Below are 25,985 nucleotides of genomic sequence, written 5' to 3'. Positions count from 1 at the left end.
TTCTGCTGGTGCCACATGGCGAGGGGGTGGCTGTGTGGGCAGCCGACTCCTGTGGTCGGGTGGCTTTGGAGGCCCACCCCTCAGCAGTTCCTCTCCCCATCCCCACAGGCCCCTTCCCTGGATCTGGGTGGCACCCAATGCCCATGGGTATAAAGACAAAAATCCAGTCCCTGCCCTCAAGGACCTTACCTTCTAGGTGGGGATGGGGAAGACGATGTAAACCCAGAGTTCTAGGCCCATCTCTGGTTCAGTCTGACTGGTGCCAACTGAGCCTCTGCCTGGGGCAACTCTAAGACAAAGCCAGGATTGGGCTCAGGTCTGCATTGGCAGAGGGCGTGCCCTTCTTGGGCATTTCCTACATCCATGTGCAAAAGTCAAGTGGGTAATTTGAGGATGGAGAACACATGAGCAGCTTGGAGGAGAGAAGGGTGCAATCAGGAAAGGCTTCCTAGAGGAGGAGGTCCCAGAGCTGAGGCTTGAAGGAAGGAAGCCTAATTCTAAGAGGGAAGATGTTCCAGGCTGGGTTATCCTGAAGGGTAGCAGGAGCTGAGGAAAACAGCCCCTGGCCCGAGGGGAGATAAGATCTTTACCTCCTTGCTAATTTTTGGTGTCCCAGAGCACTGGCTCTGGAGTCCTGGGTTCAGATCCTGACTGTTGTTCATTTCCAGTATAACCTTGATCAGTCATTTGAGGGGCGGCGCAGTGGAAAGAGATCTGGGTCTGGAGTCAGGAAAAGCTGAGTTCAAATCCAGCTTCAGACACTAGCTGGGTGACCCTGGGCAAGTCACTTCACCCTGTTTGCCTCAGTTTCCTCATCTGTAAAATGAGCAGGAGAAAGAAATGGCAACCCCCTCCAATATCTTAGCCAAGAAAACCCCTGAGGGGGCAGCTGGGTGGCGCAGTGGATGGAGCGCCGGCCCTGGAGTCAGGAGGACCTGAGTTCAAATCTGGCCTCAGACACTTGACACTTGCTGACTGTGTGACCCTGGGCGGGTCACTTGGCCCCAGTTGCCTCACTAAAAAAAAAAAAACGAAAGAAAACCCCCAAGTCAGACTTGACTGAACAACAAAGGGTAAGGGAATAATACTGTGCCAGGCTTGTCCTCAGCAGCTTATCTTTTCATATTTTTTTTTTTATCCTTACAGCAACCCTGGCAGGTAGGTGCTGTTTTGCAGGTGAGGAAACTGAGGCAGGCAGCGGTTAAGCTACTTGACCAGGATCACACAGCTAGTGTCTCTGAGGTTAAATCTGAACTCGGGTCTTCCTGACTCTAGACCCAGTGATCTCTATCCCTTGTGCCTCCCAGCTGGGCATGGGTAGCCCTTTCCTAAGCCATTTATGAACAGCAGTACCCCGGATCTGGGGCAGCTGACTGCTTCAGGACCCCTCCCCCTGCTACCACGGCTGGAGGCAAGGGTCCAGAGGAGAGCACTGGGGAAGTGTGAGGTGGGTGGGACCCAGAGGGGGAAATGGAGATCCCGGGAAGGAGGGAGAGACCAGTCTGTTTTCACAAGAGCAGAGGGTGGGGGGACAGCTAGATGGCACAGCGGATAAAGCACCAGCCCTGGATTCAGGAGGACCTGAGTTCAAATCCAGCCTCAGACACTTGACACTTACTAGCTGTGTGACCTTGGGCAAGTTACTTAACCCTCATTGCCCCACAAAAAAACAAACAAAAATGAAAGATGGGAAGGTGGGAAAGAAAAGGGAACAAGGAACCCCGCCTCCCCAAACCTCATATTCCTGAAGGAAGGAGAGCCCAAGCCTAGGGTTGGGCCCCAAGGGCTGAGACCCAGGGGCTGAGCCAGACACACTCATCTGAGGTGATCTTCCCTTTCACACACACACACACACACACACACACACCCTCTCTGTGCCTGACTTCCCCTGACCACACTAAAAAGACAGAAAGGCAAATAACACCTGGGCTTTGTCTAATAGGACAGGGAGGGCGGAATAATGCCACCAGCTAATATCACTCTATCGCGTGCTATTTCCTTTGGTCCTTTATAACAGACCTGTGTGGCAGGTTGCTATTATGATATCCCAATTTTTCAGAGGAGAACACTGAGGCTGAGGTGAAATGACTTGCCCAAGGGCATCCACTTTTGTCCTGCCTTGGGGTCTAGAGCTCCGTCCCCTAGGCTAGGCTTAGATGATGACCCATTCTCCTCTTTCCCTCTTTCTCTCTTCGTTCACACATCCTTTTTCCCTTGACCCTGGAAAAATCGAGCAAGGGAAAGAGAATGAAAGCCCAGCACTTTCCGTTCTCCTCTGACTTGGTCCTTCGCTTCAGTCTCCCTCTTGGTCACCCCTCCCTTCCCAACCTCACCTCACCCCTTCTCTCTCCTGCTAAGGCAAAGATTCAGAGCCTCTTAGGGACCGGGGACCCCTCTGCCGGTGGATGGGTTCCTTTTCCCAACAATGCTTTAAAAGAATTCAAAGAAATGCTAGATTTCAGTTAGAAGTTAGGGAAAGGAAAGATGTCATCTCCACCCCCCATTCAGCTTCACAGACCTCTCCCCCCAGACCCCAGGCTCAAAACCCCCACTCTAAGGTAGCCTCTTTGCACCCCTCTTTATTCTCCTGTACCCACACTGTGATCTCACTTGCCCATCTCCCCATTTAATTTCCCTGGGGTCCTCACACATTGGGGCTGGTCAGGCAGCTAGTCCAGGTATCTATCTGCCCTACTCCAGAAGCCTCCCAGATCCCCTGGGATCTCAACGTCACTCTCCAGGAAGGGCATTGAACAAGTTCAGTGGTCTTCGTGTTGTCTCCAGGCCAGGGTCCTTCTCCCTGCCCTCCACTCCACAAGGAGGCTGGGGGAGCTGCGTCTCCTGGTAACAGCCTGCTCTGGCCAGGGAAGCCACATCCTGAGCAAATATTTGGTGTTGGAAAGGGAAGGAGGGAACAGGTCCAGGGGAGTCCGACCCAGCCAAGAGTGTGGGGCGGCGGCTGGAGGCAGGGAAAGAACCACACTTTCCAAGAATCCCTAGCTGGCCTTTTTGCTTCAAATGGTTGGGGCCAACCAGACCGTTCCCCTGCCCCCCCCCACACACCTTCCCTAGTCCCATCCTGGCTTGCACATAGACAAGTCAGGATGTGCTTCTTTAGGGCCAAGTCTGACTGAGTTTCTCAAACAGAAGGTAGTAAAGAGTTAGTTTGGGAGCATTCCCGCCCCCACCCCCACCCCCAACAGCTGCCACCTTGGTATCAGCCCTCTTTGTGGCAATGCTGGACCATCCTCTTGGTGGGAAGGCAGGGTGCAGCCAAGGAGGTCACTTCAGACCTTTTCCAAGTAATTCCTAGCCCCTTGGGACACAAGAAGGGGTGGGTTTCATTCATTTATTCATTTCCACATGCATTCATTCACAGCTCACACACATCCACTCACATTCATTCCTTCCCTCACAAATTCACTTGTTCCCAATGAATTCATTTCTCAAACACAGTCATTCATTCGCAAACATTCATTCTTTCACTGCCCCAGCCATCATTCAGTCACAATAAGTTCACTCATTTACACATAGCTGGGAGAGGGTACAAACATCCATCCATTCAATCATTCATTCATTCATTCATTCACTCCATGCATTTGAACATTTCTTGAATATTCATTTATCGATTTATTAAGCACCTACTATGTGCCAGGCACTGTGGTAAGTGCTGGGGAGATGAAGTCAAGATGACATTCTACCTACTGGGTGGTTAGCCCTATCCCAGCTTTCTGGGACTGTGTGCCCTTGCCCCAAGGAGTACCCAAGTTGTGTATGGAGAGAACATTACCCAGACATACAAGATTACTAGTGATTACCTTCACGACAAGCCCCAGAAGTGATAGAGTACCAAGCTTTTAGTCAATCAGAGCCCAGGGAGGGAAGAGAGTGTTATAGGGTGGAAGTTTTTCTGGAGGAGGTGGACCTGGGGCACAGTGGGGCAGATTGAGGGAGACAATGAGCCAGATCTTCCCATGTGAAACAGAGCCCAGAATCAGGGGTGAATGTGGCATGGAGACTAGCCCTGGTAGAACAAAGCATACATAGAGGAAAGGGGAAAGAAGCATTTATATAGCCTCTACCATACATCAGGTGCTGTGCTAAGTACTTTTCTTTTTCTTTTTTGTGGGGGCAATGAGGGTTAAGTGACTTGCCCAGGGTCACACAGCTAGTGAGTATCAAATGGCTGAAGCCAGATTTGAACTCAGGTCCTCCTGAATCCAGGGCCAGTGCTTTATCCATTGCGCTACCTAGCTGCCCCTGTGCTAAGTACTTTTACAAATATTATCTCATTTGACCCTCACAACAGCCCAGCAAGGAAAATGCTATTTATTTTTACAGTTGAGCAAACTGAGGGAAGTGGTGGTTTAATGACTTGTCCATGGTCACAAAGCTAGTTAAGTGTCTGAGGCTGGATTTGAACTCAGGTCTTCTAGGCCCAGTGCTCTGTCTACTACTCTATCTACTGTACCACCTGCATAGATGGGAACAATGGGAGATGAGGACCCAGGTTCGAATTTTAGCTCTGCTACTAATTAATCAGGTGACCTTGGACAAGTCCTTCTCTGGACCTTTATTTCCTCTTCCATAAAATGAGGGAGTTAAGATCCAAATGAATATATGACTTAGCTGTGACATCAGAAATGGATTAGGGGGCAGCTAGGTGGTGCAGTGGATAGAGTACCGGCCCTGGATTCAGGAGGACTTGAGTGCAAATCCAGCCTCAGACACTTAACACTTACTAGCTGTGTGACCCTGGGCAAGTCACTTAACCCCAAATGCCTCACCGGAAAAGAAAAGAAAAGAAAAGAAATGAATTAGAAGAGCAAGGAAGAAATCTCCTGTCAGATGTATGGATGGGAGAAGAGTTCACGAGCAAATAGCAATAGAAAGGATCACAGGAGGTAAAATGGGCAATTTTGATTACATGGAATTTAAAAATTTTTTGCACAAACTAAAACAAAGCATCTAAAATTAGAAGGGAATAAGGTAAATTGGAGGGGATCTTTGCAGCAATGTTCTCTAATAAAGGTCTCATTTCTCTGTGTGTGTGTGTGTGTGTGTGTGTGTGTGTGTGTGTGGCAATTGGGGTTAAGTGACTTGCCCAGGGTCACACAGCTAGTAAGTGTTAAGTATCTGAAGCCAGATTTGAACTCAGGTCCTCCTGAATCCAGGGCCGGTGCTCTATCCACTGAGCCACCTAGCTGCCCCGGGTCTCATTTCTAAGATATAGAAGGAACTGATAAGAATTTTGTGCAAACAAGCCATTCCCCAATTAATAAATGGTCAAAGGAGATGAGCAGGCAGTTTTTAGAGGTAGAAATTCAAGCTATCAATAGCCATAAAACAATGTCCTTATTCATTAATTAGAGAAATGCAAATGAAAACAACTCTGAGGTTCCACCTCACATCCATTTGATTGGCAAAAAGGACAAAAACAGAAAATGACCAATGCTGGAGGGGATGTGAGGAAACAGGGACATTATTGCAATGTTGGTGGAGCTACGAACTGGTCTAGCCATCTTTTTTTTTTTTTTATTTTTTCCCCTGAAGCTTATAGTCAGAAAGTAAAGGAGGGAATTCTTTTTTTTTCAAATGTGAAAATTTTATATTTTATTTTTCCAATTGCATATTAAAATGAATTTTACCATTAGTCTTTTTTTTTAATTTTGAGTTCCAGTTTTTTCCCTCCTTCCCTCTCCCCCTCCTTGAGAAAGAAAACAATTTGATATAGATCATGCATGTACAATCATGCAAAACATATTTCCACATTAGTCATATTGCGAAAGAGAACATGTGGTCCAGTCATTTTTGAAAACAATTTGGAATTATGCCCCCAAAGTTACTAAACTGTGCAAACACTTTGACCCAGTGATACCATGACTAAGATTTTATCCTCAAAAGATCAAAGACAGAGGAAACAGACCCATACACACAAGAATATTTATAGCAGTTCTTTTTATGTTGGCAAAGAATTGGAAACATGGCTGGGGGGGTAGGGGTGGCTGAACAAGTTATGGCGTATGATTGTGATGAAATATTGTTATGCTATCAGAAATGATGAAGGGCGTATTTCAGAGAAACCTGGGCAAACTTATATGAATTGATACAAAGTGAAGGGAGCAGAACCCGGGAAACAATTTATACACTTAACAGCAACATTGTAAAGATAATTAACTTTAAAAGACTTGAGAGTCCTGATGAAACATGATGCCCACTTCCTGATAGAGAGATGGACTCGGAGGGTAGGCTGGGGCATTATTATTTTTTTGGATGTGGCTAATGAGGGAATTGATTTTATACATATTTGTAACAAGGGTTTTGTTTTCTTGGTTTCTCAGTGGCAGGCAGCGGGGAAGGAAGTGGAAGGGTGAAAAAGTTCATCTATTTGAAAATAAAATTTAATAAAAAAAAAAAACAAGGTGGGGGTGCAGCTAGGTGGCACAGTGGATAAAGAACCAGCCCTGGATTCAGGAGGACCTGAGTTCAAATCCAGCCTCAGACACTTTTACACTTACTAGCTGTGTGACCCTGGGCAAGTTACTTAACTCTCCGCAAAACACAAAACAAAACAAAACAAAAAAAACCCAAAACCAACCCCAAACCCCCCAAACCTGAGGGGCTCCGATCAGACGAATTTGAAGGTGCCTTCTTGCTCTAAATATTATGCTCATCTATAAGACTGGCAAGGAAGGTGAGGGCTGGACTCTGGAAGGCATTGAATGCCAAGATGAAAAGTTTGTTCCTATAGTCAGCGAAGTTTCTGAACAGAAGGAGTTCAGAAATGCTGGCGTTTGGAGAAGAGGATGCTGAAAGCCTGAGGGAAAGACCTTTGTACAGATGCCCCCGCCCCACCCCCAGCCTTCCCTCTTTCCTCAGCCCGTCCCCACAGCTGCTGAGCAGGAGGAGCTGACCCTGGGCCCAGCTGTTTCTCCTTAGCCTCCTTCTCCTCCTCCTCCTCCAGCCCCTTCTCCTTCTTCCAGGCTCCAGCTCCTGCCTGGCCCGGCCAAGTAACGTGATCTTGCTTTTGGCTGGTGTGCACACTCAAGTCTGTTCAGAGCAGGAGCTCTTTGAGTTTGGAGGCTCTGCTCCCCGGGCCTGGACGGCAGGGGACACATCTCCCATTATCCCACCCCCACCCCCAGCCCAGTCCCCCCACCCTGGCCTGGCCCAGCCTGGCCCCAACCCTGCCCATGCAACCGGAGTGAGAGCTTCCCCCCAGCTCTGGCCATGGGGCCTGAAGTGAGCCCCCCAGCAGAGCCCCCAGGGGGGACAGCCAGGACGCACCCCTATAGGACTCTCCTTGGCCTGATCTGTCTCCTCCCTGCCCTGGCCCTGCTGGTGTCCCTGAAGAACCCAGCGAAGCCCGAAGCCAGAGAGACTCAGGTGAGAACTCAGGCTACGATTTCCCCTGCTTGCCTGCGGGCCAACTGTCCCGTCTCTCTCTGTCTCTGTCTCGGACTTGATCTCTCTGAGAGCGATCACTGAATGTCTGTGTGTCCCGTCTGTCCTGGGCTCTTTGTCCAGCTGATATCTCTGTCCAGTCTCCAGCACTTTTTGAATAGACGGTGTCCCATCTATCCAAATGAAACAATCCTTCTAAAGCACTTAGCGCGGTGCCTGCCCCTCCCCCCTATGTCTCCACTGCTCCAGTCTCTGCCTCTGCCTCTGCCCTGTCCTTGGGTCCACTCTCGATCTGCCTGTGTGTCCTTCCTCCCCTGGATCTTTTGGTTCGACCTGGCTCTATCTGTCTGTCTGTCTTGCTGGGTCAGCTGGTGGGGCGCCCAGATTGCCAGCCAGTGGTGGAATGGATGAGGGAGGGCTGGTGTTGGTGATTCCAGGGGAGAGGAATGTCCCCAGGCTCCCTGGGGACCAACCAAGGGCTGTCTCCTCTGACTCTGTTCTCTTTAAGGAAGATGTCAGCTTGCCTGGGCCCCTCAGCCTCAGTGGTCCCCAGGCCCCCCTAGAAGGATCACTGCCCCCTAAAACTCGCACAAAACGCTACACCATCACACCATCCCGGCTTCACTGGGACCACTTCAACCTCACCTACAAGTACGTTCTGAGAGTCGGGAAGGGCGGGGGGTCGGAATAAGGGATGGGGCAGGAAAGGAGGTGCCCCCTGATCTCCTCCCTCCCTACCCCAGGATCTTGTCCTATCCCCGAAACCTCATCAATCAGAGTGAGACCCGGAGGGGACTGGTCGCTGCCTTCCGCATGTGGAGTGATGTATCCCCGTTCACCTTCAGGGAGGTAGCCCCAGACCTGCCCAGTGATCTGAAGATAGGTAAGCATCTTTGATGATGTGTGCGCCGATTTCTGAGGACCCGTGTGTGTGTGTGTGTGTGTGTGTGTGTGTGTGTGTGCGCGCGCGCGCGCGCGCATGCACCAACATTCCCATCACTTTAGAGATATAAGACTGTGTTATAGAAGGCAGAATACTGGGTTGGAGTCAGCAAGACCTGGGTTTGAATGGATTGGTTGTGGGATCCTAGGAAAATCACCTCAATCACTCCGTGCCTCAGTTTCCTCATCTGTAAAATGGGGATGATAATCAACCCAGCAGGGTCATTGTGGGGCTCCAGTGAGACTATAAGAGCACTTCGCAAACCCCAACATGCTATAGAAATTTCGGCGTTGATTATTCTCTCCTCATCTTTCTCTCAACAGAATTCAGCTAGAAATGGTTCTTTGATAAGCTTCTAATTGTTCTATTATGATTCTTGTCTAATTTGGACTGTTGCACCTGGGGACAAAATGATTCCTTTTCTTAATTGAGTAAAAGGTTTGGGGTGTTGTTACAATCACTAGAAAGACCCCCAAGGTCTCCCGGACAGCAGAGTGAGTCCTAGGCAAGGCAAGGGTGGGGTGGGAAAGAGAGGGAGGTGGACCTCTTCCTCTCAGAGACCTGCTGGGTCCTACACTCCTCCCACCGGTCCTCAGGTTTCTATGCCATCAACCACACGGACTGTCTGCGCTCGCTGGTGCACAGATGCTTCGACGGGACCACAGGGGAATTGGCCCACGCCTTCTTCCCCCCCAATGGGGAGATCCACTTTGATGACAGTGAATACTGGATTGTGGGCGAGACCCGCTTCAGCTGGAAGAAAGGTAAGGGGAGAGGCCCCTTTCTGAAAACCCCCTTTGTCCTCATGCCCTCTGCTCCCTCTTCCGTCCCTCTATCTCCCATTATCCTCCCCTCCATCCCCTCATTCTTCCACTCCTCCCCCCACCCCAGCCAAAGCTTACATTCCTAGGGGCCGATGTCACCAACTCAATTACTAGGAACCCACCATCAGCTTCCCTGTGGTCAGGTCAGAATCAGCGGGACTGGGAGGGGAACCAAAGTTCTGTCTCCTCAGGCGGGCCCAGCAACTCTGGCCTCCCCCGCCCCCGGCCTCTGCCCTGCCCCCCACCTCCTGCCATGGCTGGCTCTCTATTGCCTCAGACTGGGGTGTTTATCACTGCAGAAGTCTCTGAGCTGGGACCAGGCTCAGCAAAGCTGTCCACAGACACCCCTTTCTCCAGCCCTATGGCCAGTGTCCTGGGGGAGTCCCAAAATAAGCTGTTGGGGGAGGGGAAGATTATGGTCAGGAGCAAGGGACCCAGTGATCTGAGGTAGCTGAAGACCTCTCCTCAGAGCTGACAAGGAGTTTGGACTGCCTGGAGCTCCCTAAAAAGTCCCTCTTCATTTCCTCTACTCAGACCTTTTCCTAGGTAGCTAGAACAGGCACGTGCTCAGCACAAACAGGTGTACAGGCCAGGCACGTGCAGAACAGACACACGTGCAAACACATACAGGTCAGGAACACATATACAACAGACACAGCCGGTTCAGGCCGGCTACATGTATAGGGCAGGTCTGTGTGTCTAGGACAGGTGTGAACAGGACACACATAGGCAGAGAGATGTGCATGCTTAGGACAGGTTTGTATGGGTCAGACACACACACACACACACACACACACACACACACGACACATGCATCCAGGTCAGACAGATGATAGAAGGGGAATGTAGAGGAACCTGGATGGAAGGAACGGATCAGATTTACCACAGGAGAGGGGACACCCAGGAGCCAGGTAGAGCTGAGGGATTGGGAGGGGGGTAAAGCCAGCAGCTCTGCTCTGATGCATCAGCTAAGGATTCAGAAAGGAAAAGGGATCCCAGGGGTTATTGGAGGGGGAAGAGGGATCAATCGTCTTAAGGGGCAGCAGGCTGGACAAGGGCCAGGGAAGGTGGGGGTCAGAGGTTAGGGGAGGTGACAGTTGGGGAGGAATGAGGAAGGATAATCCCATGCATGGGATCTTGCCCAGGAGTTTGTGAAGTTTGGTAAAAAATATTCCAGTAACTGTATTTGAATATAATTGCTTTCCTTTGTGATTCCATATATCTTATTTTATGCATTTAAAAGCATTATTTAAGAAGGGAAGGCAGTCCATAGGCTTTACTACCAAAGGGGTCCATGACACAAACAGGTTAAGAACCCCTCCCTAGAGGGATCTTTGAGCAGGAACCTAAGAGGGATGGAAATATGCTGCTTCATCCATCCATCCATCCATCCATCCATCCATCCATCCATCCATCCATCCATCCATCCATTCATCCAGTCAGGCAGACATTTATCCATTCATCTATCTATCCATTAATTTACTTAACATTTATTAAATATCTACTAAATGCAGAATTTTATGCTAGGCATTGGAAGGAACACAAAGTTTAGCTAAGTCAAGGCCCTTACCCTCAGAGAGGTTATAGTCTCCTAAGTAACTGAGACACGTAGTTGTTCACAATAAAGGGCAGGATTCAAAGAAACATTTTATTAAGCACCTACTTGTATCCTCAGCACTGTATTCATTACTGGGGATACAAGATAAAAAGCCAATCCCTGCCCTCCAGGAGTTTATAGTCTGTTGGGTCCAAGATGTATGCCTAAAAGCTTGAGGAGAGAGATATCTGGGTGAAGGAGGTCACTGGGGGGCACATTAGGGAAGGATTAGGATCATTCAGTACAGAGATTCTTGATCTTATTAGTCATGGAACCCTTAGACAGTTTGGGGAACCCTAGGCAACAAAGCTCTAGGATTACAAAGGTATCTAATGATATTGGAATATATATATATTTTTTTGGTGAGGCAATTGGGGTTAAGTGACTTGCCCAGGGTCACACAGCTAGTAAGTGTCAAGTGTCTGAGGCTGGATTTGAACTCAGGTCCTCCTGAATTCAGGGACTGAGGATTGGGGACTGAGGTCCACTGCGCCACCTAGCTGCCCCCTGGAATATACTTTTTTTTTGTGTGTGTGTGAGGTTTTATTTTTATTTTTATTTTTTTTTCCCGTTTATTTTGAGATATTTTATTTTTTCCGTTACATGTAAAGATAGTTCTCAACTTTTGTTTATACATGCTTTACACTTTCAGATTTTTCTCCCTCCCTCCCTCCCCTCCCTCCCCCCTCCCCTAGACAGCAGGTAATCTGATATAGGTTATATCTATATATATCTATACATATACATATAGATATATATATACACACACATATATATACACATAATAACATTAATCCTATTTCTGCATTAATCCTGTTACAAGAGAAAGAATCAGAGCAGTGATGCAAAACCTCAAAATAGAAAAAAAAACAACAGCACCCAAAACAAAAGAAATAATATGGTTCAATCAGCATCTATACTCCACAGTTCTTTCTTTCTTTTTTTTTCTTGGATTTGGAGATCCTCTTCTATCATGAGTTCCCTGGAACTCTTCTGTACCATTGCATTGGTGAGAAGAATATAGTCCATCACAGTAGGTCAACACTCAATGTTGATGATACTGTGTACAATGTTCTTCTGGTTCTTCTCATCTCACTCATCATCAGCTCACGTAAGACCCTCCAGGTTTCTCTGAACTCTTCCTGCTCATCATTTCTTACAGCACAATAGTATTCCATTGTATTCATATACCACAACTTGTCCAGCCATTCCCCAATTGATGGGCACCCCCTCAACTTCCAATTCCTTGCTACCACGTAAAGAGCAGCTATAAATATTTTTGTACATGTGGGTCCCTTTCCCCCTTCCATGATTTCTTTGGGCAAAAGACCTAAAAGTGGGATTGCTGGGTCAAAGGGTATGCACAGCTTTATCGCCCTTTGGGCATAATTCCAAATTGCTCTCCAGAATGGTTGGATCAGCTCACAGCTCCACCAACAATGCATTAGTGTTCCAATTTTCCCACAGCCTCTCCAACATTTATTATCTTCCTTTTTTGTCATTTTAGCCAATCTGATAGGTGTCAGGTGGTACCTCAGAGTTGTTTTAATTTGCATCTCTCTAATCATTAGAGATTTAGAGCATTTTTTCATATGGGAATAGATAGCTTTGGTTTCTTCATCAGAAAACTGCCTGTTCATATCCTTTGACCATTTCTCAATTGGGGAATGACTTGGATTCTTATAAATTTGATTTAATTCCCTATATATTTTAGAGATGAGGCCTTTATCAGAAGCACTGGCCTCAAAAATTGTTTCCCAGCTTTCTGCCTCCCTTCTAATTTTGGATGCATTGCTTCTGTTTGTACAAAAATTTTTTAATTTAATATAATCAAAATCATCCACTTTGCATTTTATAATATACTCTATCTCATGTTTGGTCAAAAACTGTTCTCCTTTCCAAAGATTGGAATATACTTTTTAAGAAGCTTATGGACTCCAGGTTAAGAACCCCTGATCAAATTCAACTCCCTCACTTTACAGAGGAAGAAACTGAAACCCAGAGAACAAAGACTTGCCCAAGGTCACATAGGTTGTAAGAGCAGAACCAGGAGGCAGACTGGGATCTTCTGATTTCAGATCCAGGGATGTTTTCCACTCCTTTGGCTTTGGAAGATGAGTAGAATGAGTAGGTGGAGGTAGGGAGGGCATTCCAGGCCAGGGGAGTGATATAAGCAAAGGTGTGGAGGTAGGAAAGCACATGTTCCAGAGAAGGTTAGACATTTGCCCTAGACCAAAAGCAGAATTTATGAGGAGGAAGAGAGCAGACTGTGAAGTTAGGTTGGAGTCAGGCTGTGGAGAGGGGTTAACGCCTGGCTGAGTCTGAGCTTGATCTGAAGCACTGGGGAGCTATGGAATGTCCTGAGGTGAGAGAGGGTCAGTTCCTTCACGACTAGGACCAGGGTGACTTTTGCAGGCTGAGGCAGACATGATGGCAGAGTTCAGTGAAGTTCTCTTCAGCACGGTCTGGTGTCCCTAGGCCCTGAGAACATCTCTTCAGACAGAATCAGCAGCACCCAGGCTGGAATAAGGTTCTTGAGTCTCTGAGGGTTCTTGTCCCATTCTACCCTGTCCACAGGCGTCTGGCTCACTGACCTGGTCCACATTGCTGCCCATGAGATTGGCCATGCCCTTGGGCTCATGCACTCCCTGAACCCTAATGCCTTGATGCATATCAATGCCACCCTGACAGGCAAAAAGACAATCTCACAGGATGAGATGTGGGGCATACACCGGCTCTATGGTGAGTACAGCCGTCTGCCAGGTGACTTTGGGTCTCTTCCCTTTTCTGGGGACAGCGGGGGTGGAGGTTGGGGGGGTTAGGGGTGGCCTTTGAGCCTCCCCTCCTCCGCAGATGTGAGGGATCCTCTGTTATTTCACAAGATGTTGAGTCTAAAATCCTCACCCTAGATTTGTGTTGGGTGCTCAGGGTGTTCTAAGTAGCTTGAATGTGCCTGGCTCTGGATCCAGTCCAGGCTCTGCCTGGCCCTGGTGCTCCTGGACCTCAGTCCCCAGTCCTACATTCTTCCTGGCCCCTGGTGTTCAACTTTAGCCTGCTGGGTCCCTGTCTTCCCAGCTGTCTCTAGTGATGGTTCTGGGCAGCTCAGTGCTTGACCCCTGGGTGTCTAGCTCTGTGGGCTTAGCCTTGGCTCTGCCTAGTCCCTGTTCATGACTCCCTTCCACAGTCTGTGATCCAAACAAGCTTTCTGTTTCTCACATGAGACTATTTCCCATCTCCATGTCTTTGCACTGGCCGGTCCCCCTGCTTGGAATGCACCCTCTTTCCCTCACATCATCAGAGACCTGTCTTTTAGGATGCATCTCTAGGTCATGAAGTCTTTCCTGATCCCCCCATTGGGGCCCCCCTCCTCTCCCAAACTGCCTTGTATTTAACTGTACACACATATATATTTATTCATTTGACATCTATGCTGTCTAGATTTTTGCATTTCCTTGTCTCCCCCATTAGAATGTAAACCCCTTGCGGGTAGGGCTTGTTTCCTTTGGTGCACAAACACCAAAACCTAGTGCAGTTCCCAGTAGGTGCTTAATAAATGCTAATTGATGGGTCAGTTGATTTCTGACTCTGCATCCCCAGCCCCGTGCTGTGTCTGGTCCCTGCCTGCTGACTCCTGGCTTGGCCTGCCCCCCGTTTCTAACTCCTTCAGACCCAGACCCAGGGCACCTCGCCCCCTGTTCCGCATGGTCCCCAGTTGCTCTCCCTCATCCTGATGCTGGCTCACTCACTCGCAAGCATCCCCAGTCCCCCTGCTTCCCCGAGCAGGGCTCCTGCCCCTGAATCGGCTGCTCTCCTTTCACCCAGGCTGCCAGGATAGGCTGTCCTTGTGCCCGTCCTGGGCACGGAGGGGCTTCTGTGACACGCGCCAGAAGTTCATGAAGAAGCTCTGTCCTCACAGCTGCGATTTCTGCTACGGTAACTGTGGTTGAGCAGAGGGATGGAGCCGAGCCCGGTGCCTCCTATCAGGCGGGGGACCCTGGAGAGGTCGGGGGAAAACTGGCAGCTGGTTCCTGAACCCTGGAGGCAGTGGAGAACCATGAAAAAGGCATTGGCTCTGAAGTCATGGGACCTGGGTTCAAATCCTGCTTCAGACACATACAATCCTGTGCTACCCTGGGCAAGGAAAATTACTTTCCCTGGGCCTCAGTTTCCTTAACTGTAAAATGAAGTTGGATTAGATGAATTCTCAGGCTCCTTCCAGCTCTAGCTAAGATCTTGGTGGGGCTCTGTAGAGGTCTGCTTCTTAGCACTTGGGCTTATCATGAGGAAGAGAGGGAGGGAGGGAGGGAGAGAAGAGAAAGAAGGAAGGAGGGAAGAGAGGAGAGGGTGGAAAGAAGGAAGGAGGGAAAGGAAGAAGAGAAAAAGGAAAAGAGGGAAGAGTGAGGAAAGGAGGAAGAAAGCAGAAGAAAGGAGGGAAGAGGAGTGGAGAGAGTAGAAAGGAAGAGAGAAAGGGAGAGAAAGAGGAGAAAGGAAGGAAGGAGGGAAGAGAAGAGTGAGTGGAAAGAGGGAAAGAAGGAAGAGAGAAAAAGGAAAGAAAAGAGTGAGGGAAGGAAGGGAGGAAAAAGGATAGAAAAAGGAAAGGGGAAGGAAAGAAGGAGGGAGAGAAAGGAAGTAGAGGAGGGAAGAGAAGAAGGAAGGAAACCATTTATTAAGTACCTACTATGTGTCAGGCACTATGCTAAGCACTTTACAAATGTTATCTCCTTGGATCTTCACAACACTGGGAGATAATTATTATCATTATCTTGACTTTACAAATGAGGAAACTGAGGCAGACAGCAGCTAAAATACCTGCCCAGGGTCACACAGCTAGTAAATGTCTGAGGTCATGGGGGGGGGGCATTGAGGGTTAAGTGACTTGCCCAGGGTCACACAGCTAGTAAGTGTGAAGTGTGTGAGGTCATATTTGAACTCAGGTTCTCCTGAATCCAGGGCTGGTGCTCTATCCACTGCACCACCCAGCTGCTCCTTTGAGGTCATTTTTGAATGTGGTTCTTCCTGACTCTAGACTTGGAGCTCTATCCCTGCACCCCCAACCTTAACTGAGTCCAAAGGATGCCATATTTGGGGGCTTCAGGGTTTCCTTCCCACGGCCTTGTCATCTCCTGCCCCTCCCCATGGGGCCTGTCTTCCCACGCCCAGGGCTCCTCCTTGCCACAGTTCCCCCTTCCCACCCTCATTCTGGAGGGTAGGCAGGGGACATTGGCCATTCTCAGCCATCCTGACCAGTTGGGGTGGGGGGCGGCAGTAGCCCTCCACTGAACTCAGAGGGCCCCCAGGGGCCGGGTCCAGATTCTCTGGGCACTGCCTATGCCCCATGCCTCCCCAGTCTCCCACAACTGAACTTTCCCAGGGTGCAAGAAAACCTTGTTATGGCTCTGAATATAGAACCAATCATCTCTTAAGTGGTTCTGGGTGGGGCAGAGGCCTGGAGGGAGGTGTAATCTGGGAGGACTTCCTGGAGGAGTCCTGGACCCCAAAAGACCCAAAGGACAAGCTCCCAGAGCCCTCAATTTCTAAACATCCGCATCTCTCGTCCTCTGGGCAGAGTTCCCTTTCCCCACTGTGGCGGCCACCCCACCGCCCCCTAGGACCAAAACCAAGCTGGTGGCTGAAGGCAAAAACGTCACCTTCCGCTGTGGCCAGAAGATTGTTCACAAGAAAGGCAAAGTCTAGTGAGTGGTTGTGGGGTGGGGTGGGGGGTGGGGCATGTACAGATCTAGGGAGCCCTGTCCTAGGGCGTGGCTCATATTCAGAACACCAATGGACCCAAAGAATCCTAGACAGAGAGCAAGGTTCTAGGTTCTAGTCCTGCTTCTGGTCAGAGGCCTTGGGGGCATCCCCTTGATGGGGATGACCCCTGTATCTGACTGTACAGCCCCTCTCCCCCCAAAAAAGAGTATAGTAAATGTTAAAGGATTTTATTAACGCGAAGCATGTCCCAGGGGAGATTTTTGACTTCTCTCCTCCAATAGGATGCTCTGTATGCCTGGCACCTACTGGTTTTGAGGCCAGTCAGAAAGACCCCAGTCTGCCACGGGCTGGGCTTCCTGTCCCTGGACAAGTCCCTTCACCTGGATTAGTTTCTGTCCCATAATATCCCTGCCCTTCACAGGAAGGGGAAGATAGCGGTTGACTGCTGGGGCAGTTCTGGGGACAGGTTTGGGGTTGAGCAGGGGGCGGTTTATCATTGCCCAGGCAGGGCTGATCACACCTACAAAAAAGTATACTTTTGGGGGGGTGGGTCTCCCTGAGACTGGAGGCTGGGCTGGCTCTAAGCCCCAAGTTTGGGGTAGACTATGCAGCCTCACTGACCACACCCCCCTCTCGCCCCCAAGCTGGTACAAGGACCGGGAGCTCTTGGAGTACTCATATCCGGGTTATCTGGACCTGAATGAGGGCCACATGAGCATTATCGTCAATGCCATCAATGAAGGCACCTACACATGCGTCGTCAAGAAGAGAGATCGAATCCTCACCACCTATTCCTGGCGCATCCGGGTGAATTACTGACGGCGCAGGGACGATGAGGAGGCTGGGGGGCAGGCTGACCTGCCCCCCCCACCTTGTGAAGGGCCTTGGGATGGGGGGAGGGGGAGGCCTTTCAGCCCCAACCTGAGCCCCCACAGACCCTGGGCCAGGCTGTTAGGGTTGTCTTCTCTGCCCTCCGCATCCTCTCCCGATTTGGGGGGCCGAGAGTTTGGCATGCAGCTGATAAGCATTTTACCTGTGTTCAGTTTTCTGCCTCCTCTTCCCAAGGCTGAGATGGGGAGACCCCAGGCAGCCCCTGGGGCCCACGTCTGCTGGGCAGATATGGGAGTGTTCCAGGGCCGGCAGAGCTTGGCCAGTCAGGGCTAAGATTGGCAAGATGAGACAGCTGCAGAAGTCGAGTTCAACAGGGCTTGGTGATAGGGAGTGGAGGGCAATGGACGCAGGGGTCTGGGAGGACCACAAGGGCTGGAGGCTGGGCATGGCTGGCGTGCCCAAGTACCCAATGGCCACCTATGGGCTTTGCCTCCTGCTGCTGCTGCTGCAGGCCAAAGCTGCAGGAGGAAGCTGCCCCTTAGGAAAGCCCTGATCTGATATCTTAAGGGGGGGTCTGGGAGGTCTCCATCTCCCTGCCCCCCAGCTCCTCCCCCAAGGCCACGATTCATCGGGTGGGGAGGTCAGCAGAGCTCCCCTGAACACAGGCCCTGGCTCCCTCCCACGTTTCCCAACGAGACAAGCTGGGCTGCTCCTCGGCCTTCCAGGGGAAAGCCTGGAAGCCACTCCCCCGGCTGTCAGGCCAGCAGATGCAGTGCCACGTGGAAGCCCTGGCAGGCTGCTGCGGGTGGGGGACACGACCAAGGCCCTCCCGAGACTCCCTGTGCATTCTTGGTGAGTGCTGGCACCGGACGGAGACATTCTCCTCATAGCCGAGGCCTTAAATGAGTTTTACTAAAAACATCTGGCTTTAATCAACAATTTCTGCTTCCTGGGCCTTATTTCCTAGGTTCCATCCGAGGCTGGCGTCCCAAACTCCCAGCCCGTCCACAGGAAGGGGGGAGAGGAATTCTGCCCATTCGGGGCAGGGCCCTGGGGGATGGGGCCAAGGGGAAGGTCTAGCAGCCAGAGTCAGTGGGGAGTTTTAGCCTGGAGACCCAAGGCCTGAAGCTTGGAGCCAACATCCCGGTGGCCTCCTGGAGTCCAGCCCCTCCCCAAAGCCCCCAGAACAGGGTCCCTGTCACCCCTGGCTTATCCAGAGGGCCTCGGGGGAGGAGGGAGGGCCGGGGCATGTGCATTTGTGTCAGGGCCAGAGATGCCCAGGCCGTTCCCCGGGCCTATTCGCAGGGCCAGGCCACCTGGCTCTGTGTGGTCCAAAGCCGTCAAAGGACAACAGGCTAGGTGTTTTCCTCCAAGAATATTTTACTATATTTTAAAATTTATGACAATCTCAATATACAAAAACTTCACTGTGGCTAAGTTTGCATGAATGTCCAACTTTGTACAGAATCTGAATCAGACCGATGCTCCTTGCCCTGCTCCCAGGCAGTGGATCGAGTTGTTCACTTAGAAAACCGCGGCTTGAGAGAGTATAAAACACGAAGAGAATTCCTGCTGATGTCGAGGTTGGGGCAACAGACGGGGAGGCTCAAGGCGGGTGCTGCCCCGAGGAGGGAAGTAGGGGAAACCACCGTGGGGCCGAGGAGAGGGGCCCCAACAGCTGTCACGTGATGTGCTCTGGCTTTGGTCCCAAATCAAGCCATCATCAAAGGGTCTGGGGTGGCCAAGGACCCCTGGCTTTCACTGCAGCGTGGCTGTGCTGTGCTGAGGGGAACGCACCGCTTGTTGTGGGTGTCACAGTGAAGGGCAGAGACCCCCAGGGCAAGCGTCCACACCGACAGCTCCTCTGCGTCAGCCCCCAGCATTCACTACGGCCAATCTGCCTTGCCCCGCCCTGGGGCAGATGGGGGTCACGCAGTCTAAGGAAAGGCCAGCTTGACAAGGGAAGCTGGACTTTGGATTCTACAAATGTACAAGCCCAAGTGAGACAAAATGTAAAAAAAAACCAAACTGAGAACAAAACACACGAGTCCCAGGACGAAGCTCCCAGCCCGGCTGGACACCCCCATCCTCTTGGCCCTCCTGGGCTGCATGTGTTGTCAGGGTGGGCAGGGGAGAGGCACGCCCCCAGCCCATGTGTCCACATGTGCCCAGGGCCACGGCCAGGCTGCGGCTCAGTCGGGGTTTCCTTTGCTCTGTGGCCTGGCGCGGCGTTTAAAACTTGAGGCTGAAGCCCGGGCCAGCCGCAGATGCTCCCTGATTGGTGGTGGTAAGATGGAAGCCGGTGTCTTTGAGGTCATCGTCCCCCTGGGAAAAGCCAAGAAGCTGGGTGAGCGATGCGGCAGGGAGGGAGGCTGGCGGCAGCCCCGCTGGCCCACGAGGTGCCTGGCGGGGGAAGGACCCCTTCGAGTGCCCGTCCAGCTCTTGGCGCTGACCACTTACCAGCTGGCTGTACCCAAGTCCTCCTTCTGGAGGGCGGGGGCTGGTGCCTCGCTTGACCCTCTGTTGCTCGCTCTTGGCTGGCCACGTGGGGAACATGGAAGGGTCAATGGGAAGGGGGGTTTCTCGGAAGTACTCGTGCTTCAGGCCATCCTCGGCATTGATCCTGCGGCCGGGATAATAGGTCAAGAACCTGGAGAGGAAGATGAAGACCAGAACAGATGAAGTCAGGCTTGGGCACACAGGGTGGTCTAAGCACCAGCGGGTAGATGGGAATCAAATTAGGGTCCCTGCAACCTGGAAAGAACTTAAAGCTGGATTTGAGATTCCGGAGTGGGGGAAATCCCCACCAGCCAGGGTCAGTTAGCCAAGTGGTTAGTGCCCAGGGAATGGCCACAGCTGGACTAGGCAGGCAACAAGTGGGCATCACTGCCCTGGGGGAAGTGAGGCTAAAAGTGCTCTGAGAAGCTCAGGAGGACTTAGGGGAGGAAGCACAAGGCAGACAACATCTGAGTGAGAACATGAAGGCCACACTGTCCACTCCATACAGCCAGGCCCGGCTCTGGAGGGAGCAGAAGTCTGGCACATGCACCTTCCTCCCTGCCTTTACTAGGGAGGCGGAGGGCTAGGGGGGTGGGACGCTCGATACACTGTCTGGTTCAGCTGCCAAGCTGGCTGGTTCAGGCTAACCGTGTCCTTTTGAGAAGGAGCAGTTTTACCAAACTGTTCATTGACCACGGAAAGAGGGTGTGAGGACAAGAGGCAGCAGCCCCATTAGGAAGGAGCTGGTAGGCTATGGAGGGGAATAGCTGACCTGGGGCCGTCCCACCTTGTCAGACTAGGGATTCAGTGAGAGGAGGATGGCTGGTGGGAGTCATTCTGAGCCCCAAGAGTGTGCTCAGTCCAGCGGCAGGGCCAGCCCAGAGCCCACACACAGATGCCACCCCCCCCCACCCCTGCCATCCCAGCCTAAAGATCCTTCAAGCCTCCTGTTGGCAGGGTCAAGTGTGCTTGGTACGGGGCTCCCGGGAAGGGGCCTGCCCACCACTAGCTGCAGGGGGAGAGCTGGAGGAAGGCCCTGGCCCCGGCCCAGAAAGAGGATCCTGGGGCCACTTACTTGTTCATGAGGTCGAAGCCCTGGTCAGAAAGGAGGGCCCCAAATCTTTTCCGCAAGTTATTATAGGGATATTCTGTAAAAGTCATCTTCTTCACTGCTGGAAGGTCATTGTAACCAGGCCAAATCTTCTCACTTGGAGTTCCCAGGTCCTGCCAAGAAAAGGATTTCTTCATGTTACCTCCTCTCTCCAGGCTCTGATGGCAGAGAAATCCGCCCTAAAGTACCAGCTGCAAGGGTGTGAGGGCCCCAGCCCTGGGACAGGCCAGAAGTACAGCACAGACGGGCCAGACAGTACCAGCACAGCCCTAGTCACTGGGCCATCTCGTCTGCCTGCCCTGGTATGGGCCAGATGTCCAGCACAGCCCTAGTCACCGGGCCACGTCCTTGTCTGCCCGCCCTAGTATAGGCCAGATGTCCAGCACAGCCCTAGTCACCGGGCCACCTCCTTGTCCGCCCACCCAGACAAGCTTGTCTGGGTCTGTGCTCAAACCAGGGGGAGGGAGGCTTTCTACCTGCTTCCTGGGCGTGTGCCTCTGGCTTAGTGACCTCACAGCTCTGAATCTGGTTAACGTTCTCATTTGTAAATGAGGAGGGGGAAGAGCAAGACATTTGTGAGATGCAGAGAGTCAGAGATGCATCACACTGCCTGTGCAGGTCAGCACACAACCCCTCGGGCTGGTTTGGCTGGAGCAAGACAATCCTCGTTCACTTGGGAGGGGACCCCAGATCCTAGGCTCAGGACACCCTCCTGTCTAGTGAAGATGACCTTACAGTAGGAGCCATGAGCGTGGACACATTGCCAGTCACTGCCACTACCCTTTTCTCCCCTCAAAGAGGCAAAGCGGTAGGAAGATTCAGACCTATAAATGCATTACCTTAAATACTTTGTTGATTTGGTCGATCTCTGATTTCCCTGGAAACAGGGGCTTCTGAGTTAATAGCTCCCCAAATATGCAGCCCACTGACCACATGTCGATTGCAGTGGAATATTCCTGAAAATTTGAGCAAAGAAGTCAATGAGAAAGAAAGCAGGGTAGGAGAGTCCAAGAGAGCCCATAAGGACGAGGAAGGGGAAGGACGGAGCTTCTGGGCTGGCCCCCAGCCCTGGGACAGACGCACCAAAGGCATCCTCAAGGTCCAGAACCAGTATCACAGGGGTTTCCCATTGAGTAATTCACCAGAAACTAATGGGCACAACAGTCCTTTGAAGACACTGCTTGGAAGGACAAGCTGTCCCCTAGAAATGGCGGGGTGGGTACCTTCGCTCCTAGTAGCAGCTCTGGGGCCCGGTACCACAGCGTCACCACCACTGGCGTGTACGCTTTGAGTGGGGAGCCGTATTCTCTGGCCAGCCCGAAGTCACCAACCTGGAAGCACAAGAGAGGACGTGTGGGGGCTGACCCTTCCCTCAGAGTCTTCCCCAGCAGCATGACTGCCCCCCCCCCCCCCCGCCCAGTTCTGGCCTAGGGATGTCCCATCACCTGGAGGGGAGGGAGACACAAGTGTCAAAAACCAGGGGCCAAAAGCCCTTTAGAGCCTCATGGTCTTTGCAGAGGCTTCCGAAGGGAGCAGGTTTCTGGCCACCCCGTCCTCCTGCCCTGCAGACGCCCACCGGGTTATGATGACTGATTCTTAAAATAAGAACATTATATTAATCACAACAGCTAGCACACATACGGTGCTTAAGGGGACCCTCACGAGTGTCCTGGGAAGTCTCAGGTGCTGGTATCGACCCTCCCTTTTTACAGATGTAGAAACTGAGGCTGAGGAGCCAGGCGACAGGCCACGCTTGGACCCGGGTCTCCCTGACTCCAGGCCCAGTTAACACTCACAGCCTATCACGGTGACAAACATTTCTCGCTAACGAGGGGCTGCTTCAACAGCCTGGGAATGAGCTAAGAGGCCCTTGAAATCCCAGCTCTCGGAGAGTCCTCTGGGGACCAGCCCAGGGCAGGCGTGGCCGACGCTATTGGCCACAGGCCTGGGAGGACAGCTGGTCCAAGCTCCGCAGCCACAGCGGAGTGTGGTGGAGGTGGAACCCCCCACCCCCTGATTCTAAGTCTATGGCCCCCAGACCCTCCTACCTTTAAAATGCCTGCATGACTGAGGAGCAGGTTGGAGGTCTTCAGGTCCCGGTGAAGGATCCAGTTGTCATGAAGATGCTTCACCCCCCGCAGGAGCTGGATCATCAGCGTCTTCACTTCACCTGCAGCAGGAGCAGAGATATGAGGTTGTCAGGTGGGGCTGGACCCCTCACAAGCTTCTCGTCATCCATGAGAAGCCACAACACAACAGAAGCCCCCTCCCCCTGGGACGCCAGCAAGTTTAGCTGGAGGGGGCATGGGCAGAGTAGGGGGAGGTACCTGGCAGAAAAGGCTGCTTCATGGTCTCCATGAGGCTTTTGAGGTCATGCTCCACATAATTCATCACGATGTAGATCTTATCCATGTTGCTGCCTACCACGATCTCCTTTGAAGAAAACCCCAAGGATTCCCATGAGCTCCTCTGCTGAAACCCAGACTGCCCCCAAGGCACGGCAGGAGCCGAGGAGCCGAGCCCCTCGTTGGATAGATAAAGAAGCTGAGGCTGAGGGGGCACAGGAGTGCCAACAATCCGAGGCAGGGTCTGGAGCCGAGTCTTCCTGACTCCCGACTCAGCCCACATTAACTCAGAATTTGGAGTCATTCTGAAGGGGCGCCCCGGAGCTGATTGCATTTGCCAGAGCATAAGCAGCACTAATAACATGCCCCAAACTTACTCAGGGGTGGGCCGGCAGTTACCACAGATGCTTATTAGCTATGTGACCCTGGACAAGTCACTTAACCCTCATTACCCCACCAAAAAAAAAAAAGAATCAAGACGCTGTGTTGGGCATGGCAGCGACTTCTCAACAACCATCCACATATCCCTGCGGCAGCACAGAGCCTGGGACACTGTGGACCCTTAGCAAAGTCCCCCATGGGCGGCTCTGGCTCACGCAGATGGCCCTGTTGTCGGCCACTGATACACAGGTGCGGGGGGTGGGGGGGTCTCACTCTCCAGAGGCAGGACAGAGGCTCACCCGGACTGTGACGATGTTGGGGTGCTGAGCTTTCAGGATGGTGTTGATCTCCCTAAGGGAGGTGATCGGGAAGCCTTCTTTCTCCTTTTCCATCTTCAACCGCTTCAGAGCCACAATTTCATCTGTAAGGAGAACATTTTAAATGGAGATCCTAAGGAAGAGCCTTTGAAATCTCAGATGGACAAACTGCCTGCTGAGATGGGCGCCTTTTCCCAGCATCCCTTTCTGCGCAGTAGCCTTGGACGTACGACGCGAGGCTGCACCTGGGTCTGGGTGCGGGGTCTGCCTCGGCCACCTCCCTTTTCCGGGCCTTGACGAGTGCCCTGTCCAACAGGGGCGTTAGAAAGAGCAGCACGAAGTTGATGGGGCTGTGGAGGCTCCCATGAGAGCATGTTGGCAGAGTGCTGCCGGCGACGAAAAATAAAGCCTTGACAAATGTTAGCTTTCATTATCATCACTGACTGGTTTCGATGAACAGACAGAAGGAAGGTCAAATGCCTGCCCTGTACAGTACCAAGGCTTCTCTTCCCCAATTCCTCTGTCTAAAGGGCTCTTCTCCCCAAGCACTGAGGCAGGCGCCCCTGTGGGGTGGCTCTTAAATCACCCACCTGGATGGTCCCAGACCTCGACCCGGCCCCTCTCCTGAACCTCTAAGAGGACGCACCAACTGTCCGCCTCCTGGGCACCGGCCAGGAGAGCAGCAGACACGGATGTGCTTCCAAAGCCCCACGAGCAGCGGATGGGTCTGGCCCCAGTGGGACCTGATGATGGCCAGACAAGGGCTCAGGGCCCTGTGGATCAGCTCCCTTTGGGACTCTCCCTTTTCATTTAAGATACGGCTCAATCGCCTCCTCCTGGAAGCCTCCCTCGACACCCTCTCCCTCTCTCCCCGATACCCAGTCATGCCACTGAGGCTCTGCCTGCCTCAGCTTCCCCACCTGTAAAACGGCAATGACGGCACCTCCTCCCAGAGCTGAGATCAAATGAGAGATAACAGGTAAAGAGCTCTACACCTCAAAGCACAACACGAGCAAAATGCTTCCCAAACTAACTTGAATCTAAGAAAAAAAAACCCTTAACTCAAAGGCAAGACAATGAAGGTTTCCACAGACACAGAACAGAAAAGGGGCATCTGTGGGAGGGACTGACCCCTGCCACGTCCAGGTAAACTTCTTCTGTGGGAGAGAACAAGGTCGGCTGCTCTGCAGGCCCTTGTGCATCCTCTCACTGCCTTGTCTTTACCTAGTCTCTCTTCATTTAATGTCCCCTTATGCCGCAGATACTGAGACATGTGCTTGTCTCCCTCACTGTAATATGGGATTGTTTCACCTTCTGTCCTTACTCTCTCCTCAGCACTGGGCATGGGGCCTGGCACACAGTGGATGCCCAATGAATACTTGCTGCTCAAAAAATACAACAACAAAAATAAATGCTTGCTGCCGCCTGCCTGTTGGGCCCTGAGATAGTGGGCGAGTCTCCTGACCCCCTCCAACAGTTACTGCAGAGCGCTCATGCTGTGCTCTGTGTCCTCATGATGAGACTGTGGGTTGGCATCTGGGTCCTGGAGGGAAGCAGCACCACAACCACTGAGAAGACGGGACCCGGTCAGGACCCTGGCTGAGAAAAGGCGGCAGCCTGCCGGCCGCTGAGGCTCACTAGGGGCAGACAGGCCTGGGCGGCGGAGCTTTCCATCTGACCTTTGACCTCAGAAGGCCATCCAGAATACCGACTCCAGTTTCCCCAATTCGAAGCTCCCCAGGCCCCAGGTTCTAGGCTGCTCTGTCTCCAGGGGGCACAAGAAGGGCCCTGAGAAGTGGGAGCCCCTGTGCAGGAGACAGACCTGCCCCTCTTTGCTTGTGAATATCCTATGTCCCAAACCATATGGAATCTGTTTTGAGAGCCCATCATTCATGCCCGACTTTGCTGATGGGATGGAAACAGACTTGCTTCACTGGCGCAAGACCAGTGACCAAGATGCCCAACTGGTGAGAACCCAAGCTCCAATCTGCCCCTAACAGCCAGTGCTTCTAGAGTGGTCT

General features: G+C 51.8%; 3 protein-coding genes across 11 annotated transcripts in view; 2 read left to right on the top strand and 1 right to left on the bottom strand.

Moving 5' to 3' along the window:
* The window catches only part of MIB2 (MIB E3 ubiquitin protein ligase 2), a 54,865-nt gene extending 44,908 nt beyond the window's left edge, over positions 1-9,957 (top strand). For both annotated transcript variants that reach the window (XM_043996414.1, XM_043996413.1), the window contains exon 21: positions 9,943-9,957. The gene's annotated coding sequence lies outside the window, so the exon portion shown is untranslated. The remainder of the gene's footprint in view (positions 1-9,942) is intronic.
* On the top strand, positions 7,192-18,157 carry MMP23B (matrix metallopeptidase 23B). The gene is made up of 8 exons (XM_043996415.1): positions 7,192-7,386; positions 7,913-8,055; positions 8,148-8,287; positions 8,944-9,111; positions 13,346-13,510; positions 14,591-14,701; positions 16,335-16,461; positions 17,125-18,157. The coding sequence occupies exons 1-8, from the start codon at positions 7,231-7,233 to the stop codon at positions 17,297-17,299; spliced, it is 1,185 nt and encodes a 394-aa protein (XP_043852350.1). The 5' UTR covers positions 7,192-7,230; the 3' UTR covers positions 17,300-18,157.
* A 516-nt stretch (positions 18,158-18,673) lies between these two features.
* The window catches only part of LOC122749237 (cyclin-dependent kinase 11B), a 36,248-nt gene continuing 28,936 nt past the window's right edge, over positions 18,674-25,985 (bottom strand). For all 8 annotated transcript variants that reach the window (XM_043995496.1, XM_043995498.1, XM_043995497.1 and 5 more), the window contains 8 exons: positions 23,947-24,068; positions 23,249-23,354; positions 22,970-23,091; positions 22,145-22,252; positions 21,761-21,877; positions 20,886-21,034; positions 19,772-19,961; positions 18,674-19,636 (listed from right to left, as the gene is read on the bottom strand). In XM_043995496.1, the coding sequence (XP_043851431.1) occupies positions 19,544-19,636; positions 19,772-19,961; positions 20,886-21,034; positions 21,761-21,877; positions 22,145-22,252; positions 22,970-23,091; positions 23,249-23,354; positions 23,947-24,068 (1,007 nt within the window). In that variant the 3' untranslated portion in view covers positions 18,674-19,543. The remainder of the gene's footprint in view (positions 19,637-19,771; positions 19,962-20,885; positions 21,035-21,760; positions 21,878-22,144; positions 22,253-22,969; positions 23,092-23,248; positions 23,355-23,946; positions 24,069-25,985) is intronic.

The sequence above is a fragment of the Dromiciops gliroides genome, chromosome 3 (assembly GCF_019393635.1).
Source record: "Dromiciops gliroides isolate mDroGli1 chromosome 3, mDroGli1.pri, whole genome shotgun sequence".
Classification (NCBI taxonomy): domain Eukaryota; kingdom Metazoa; phylum Chordata; class Mammalia; order Microbiotheria; family Microbiotheriidae; genus Dromiciops; species Dromiciops gliroides.
This window is presented reverse-complemented; position numbering and strand designations above follow the sequence as displayed.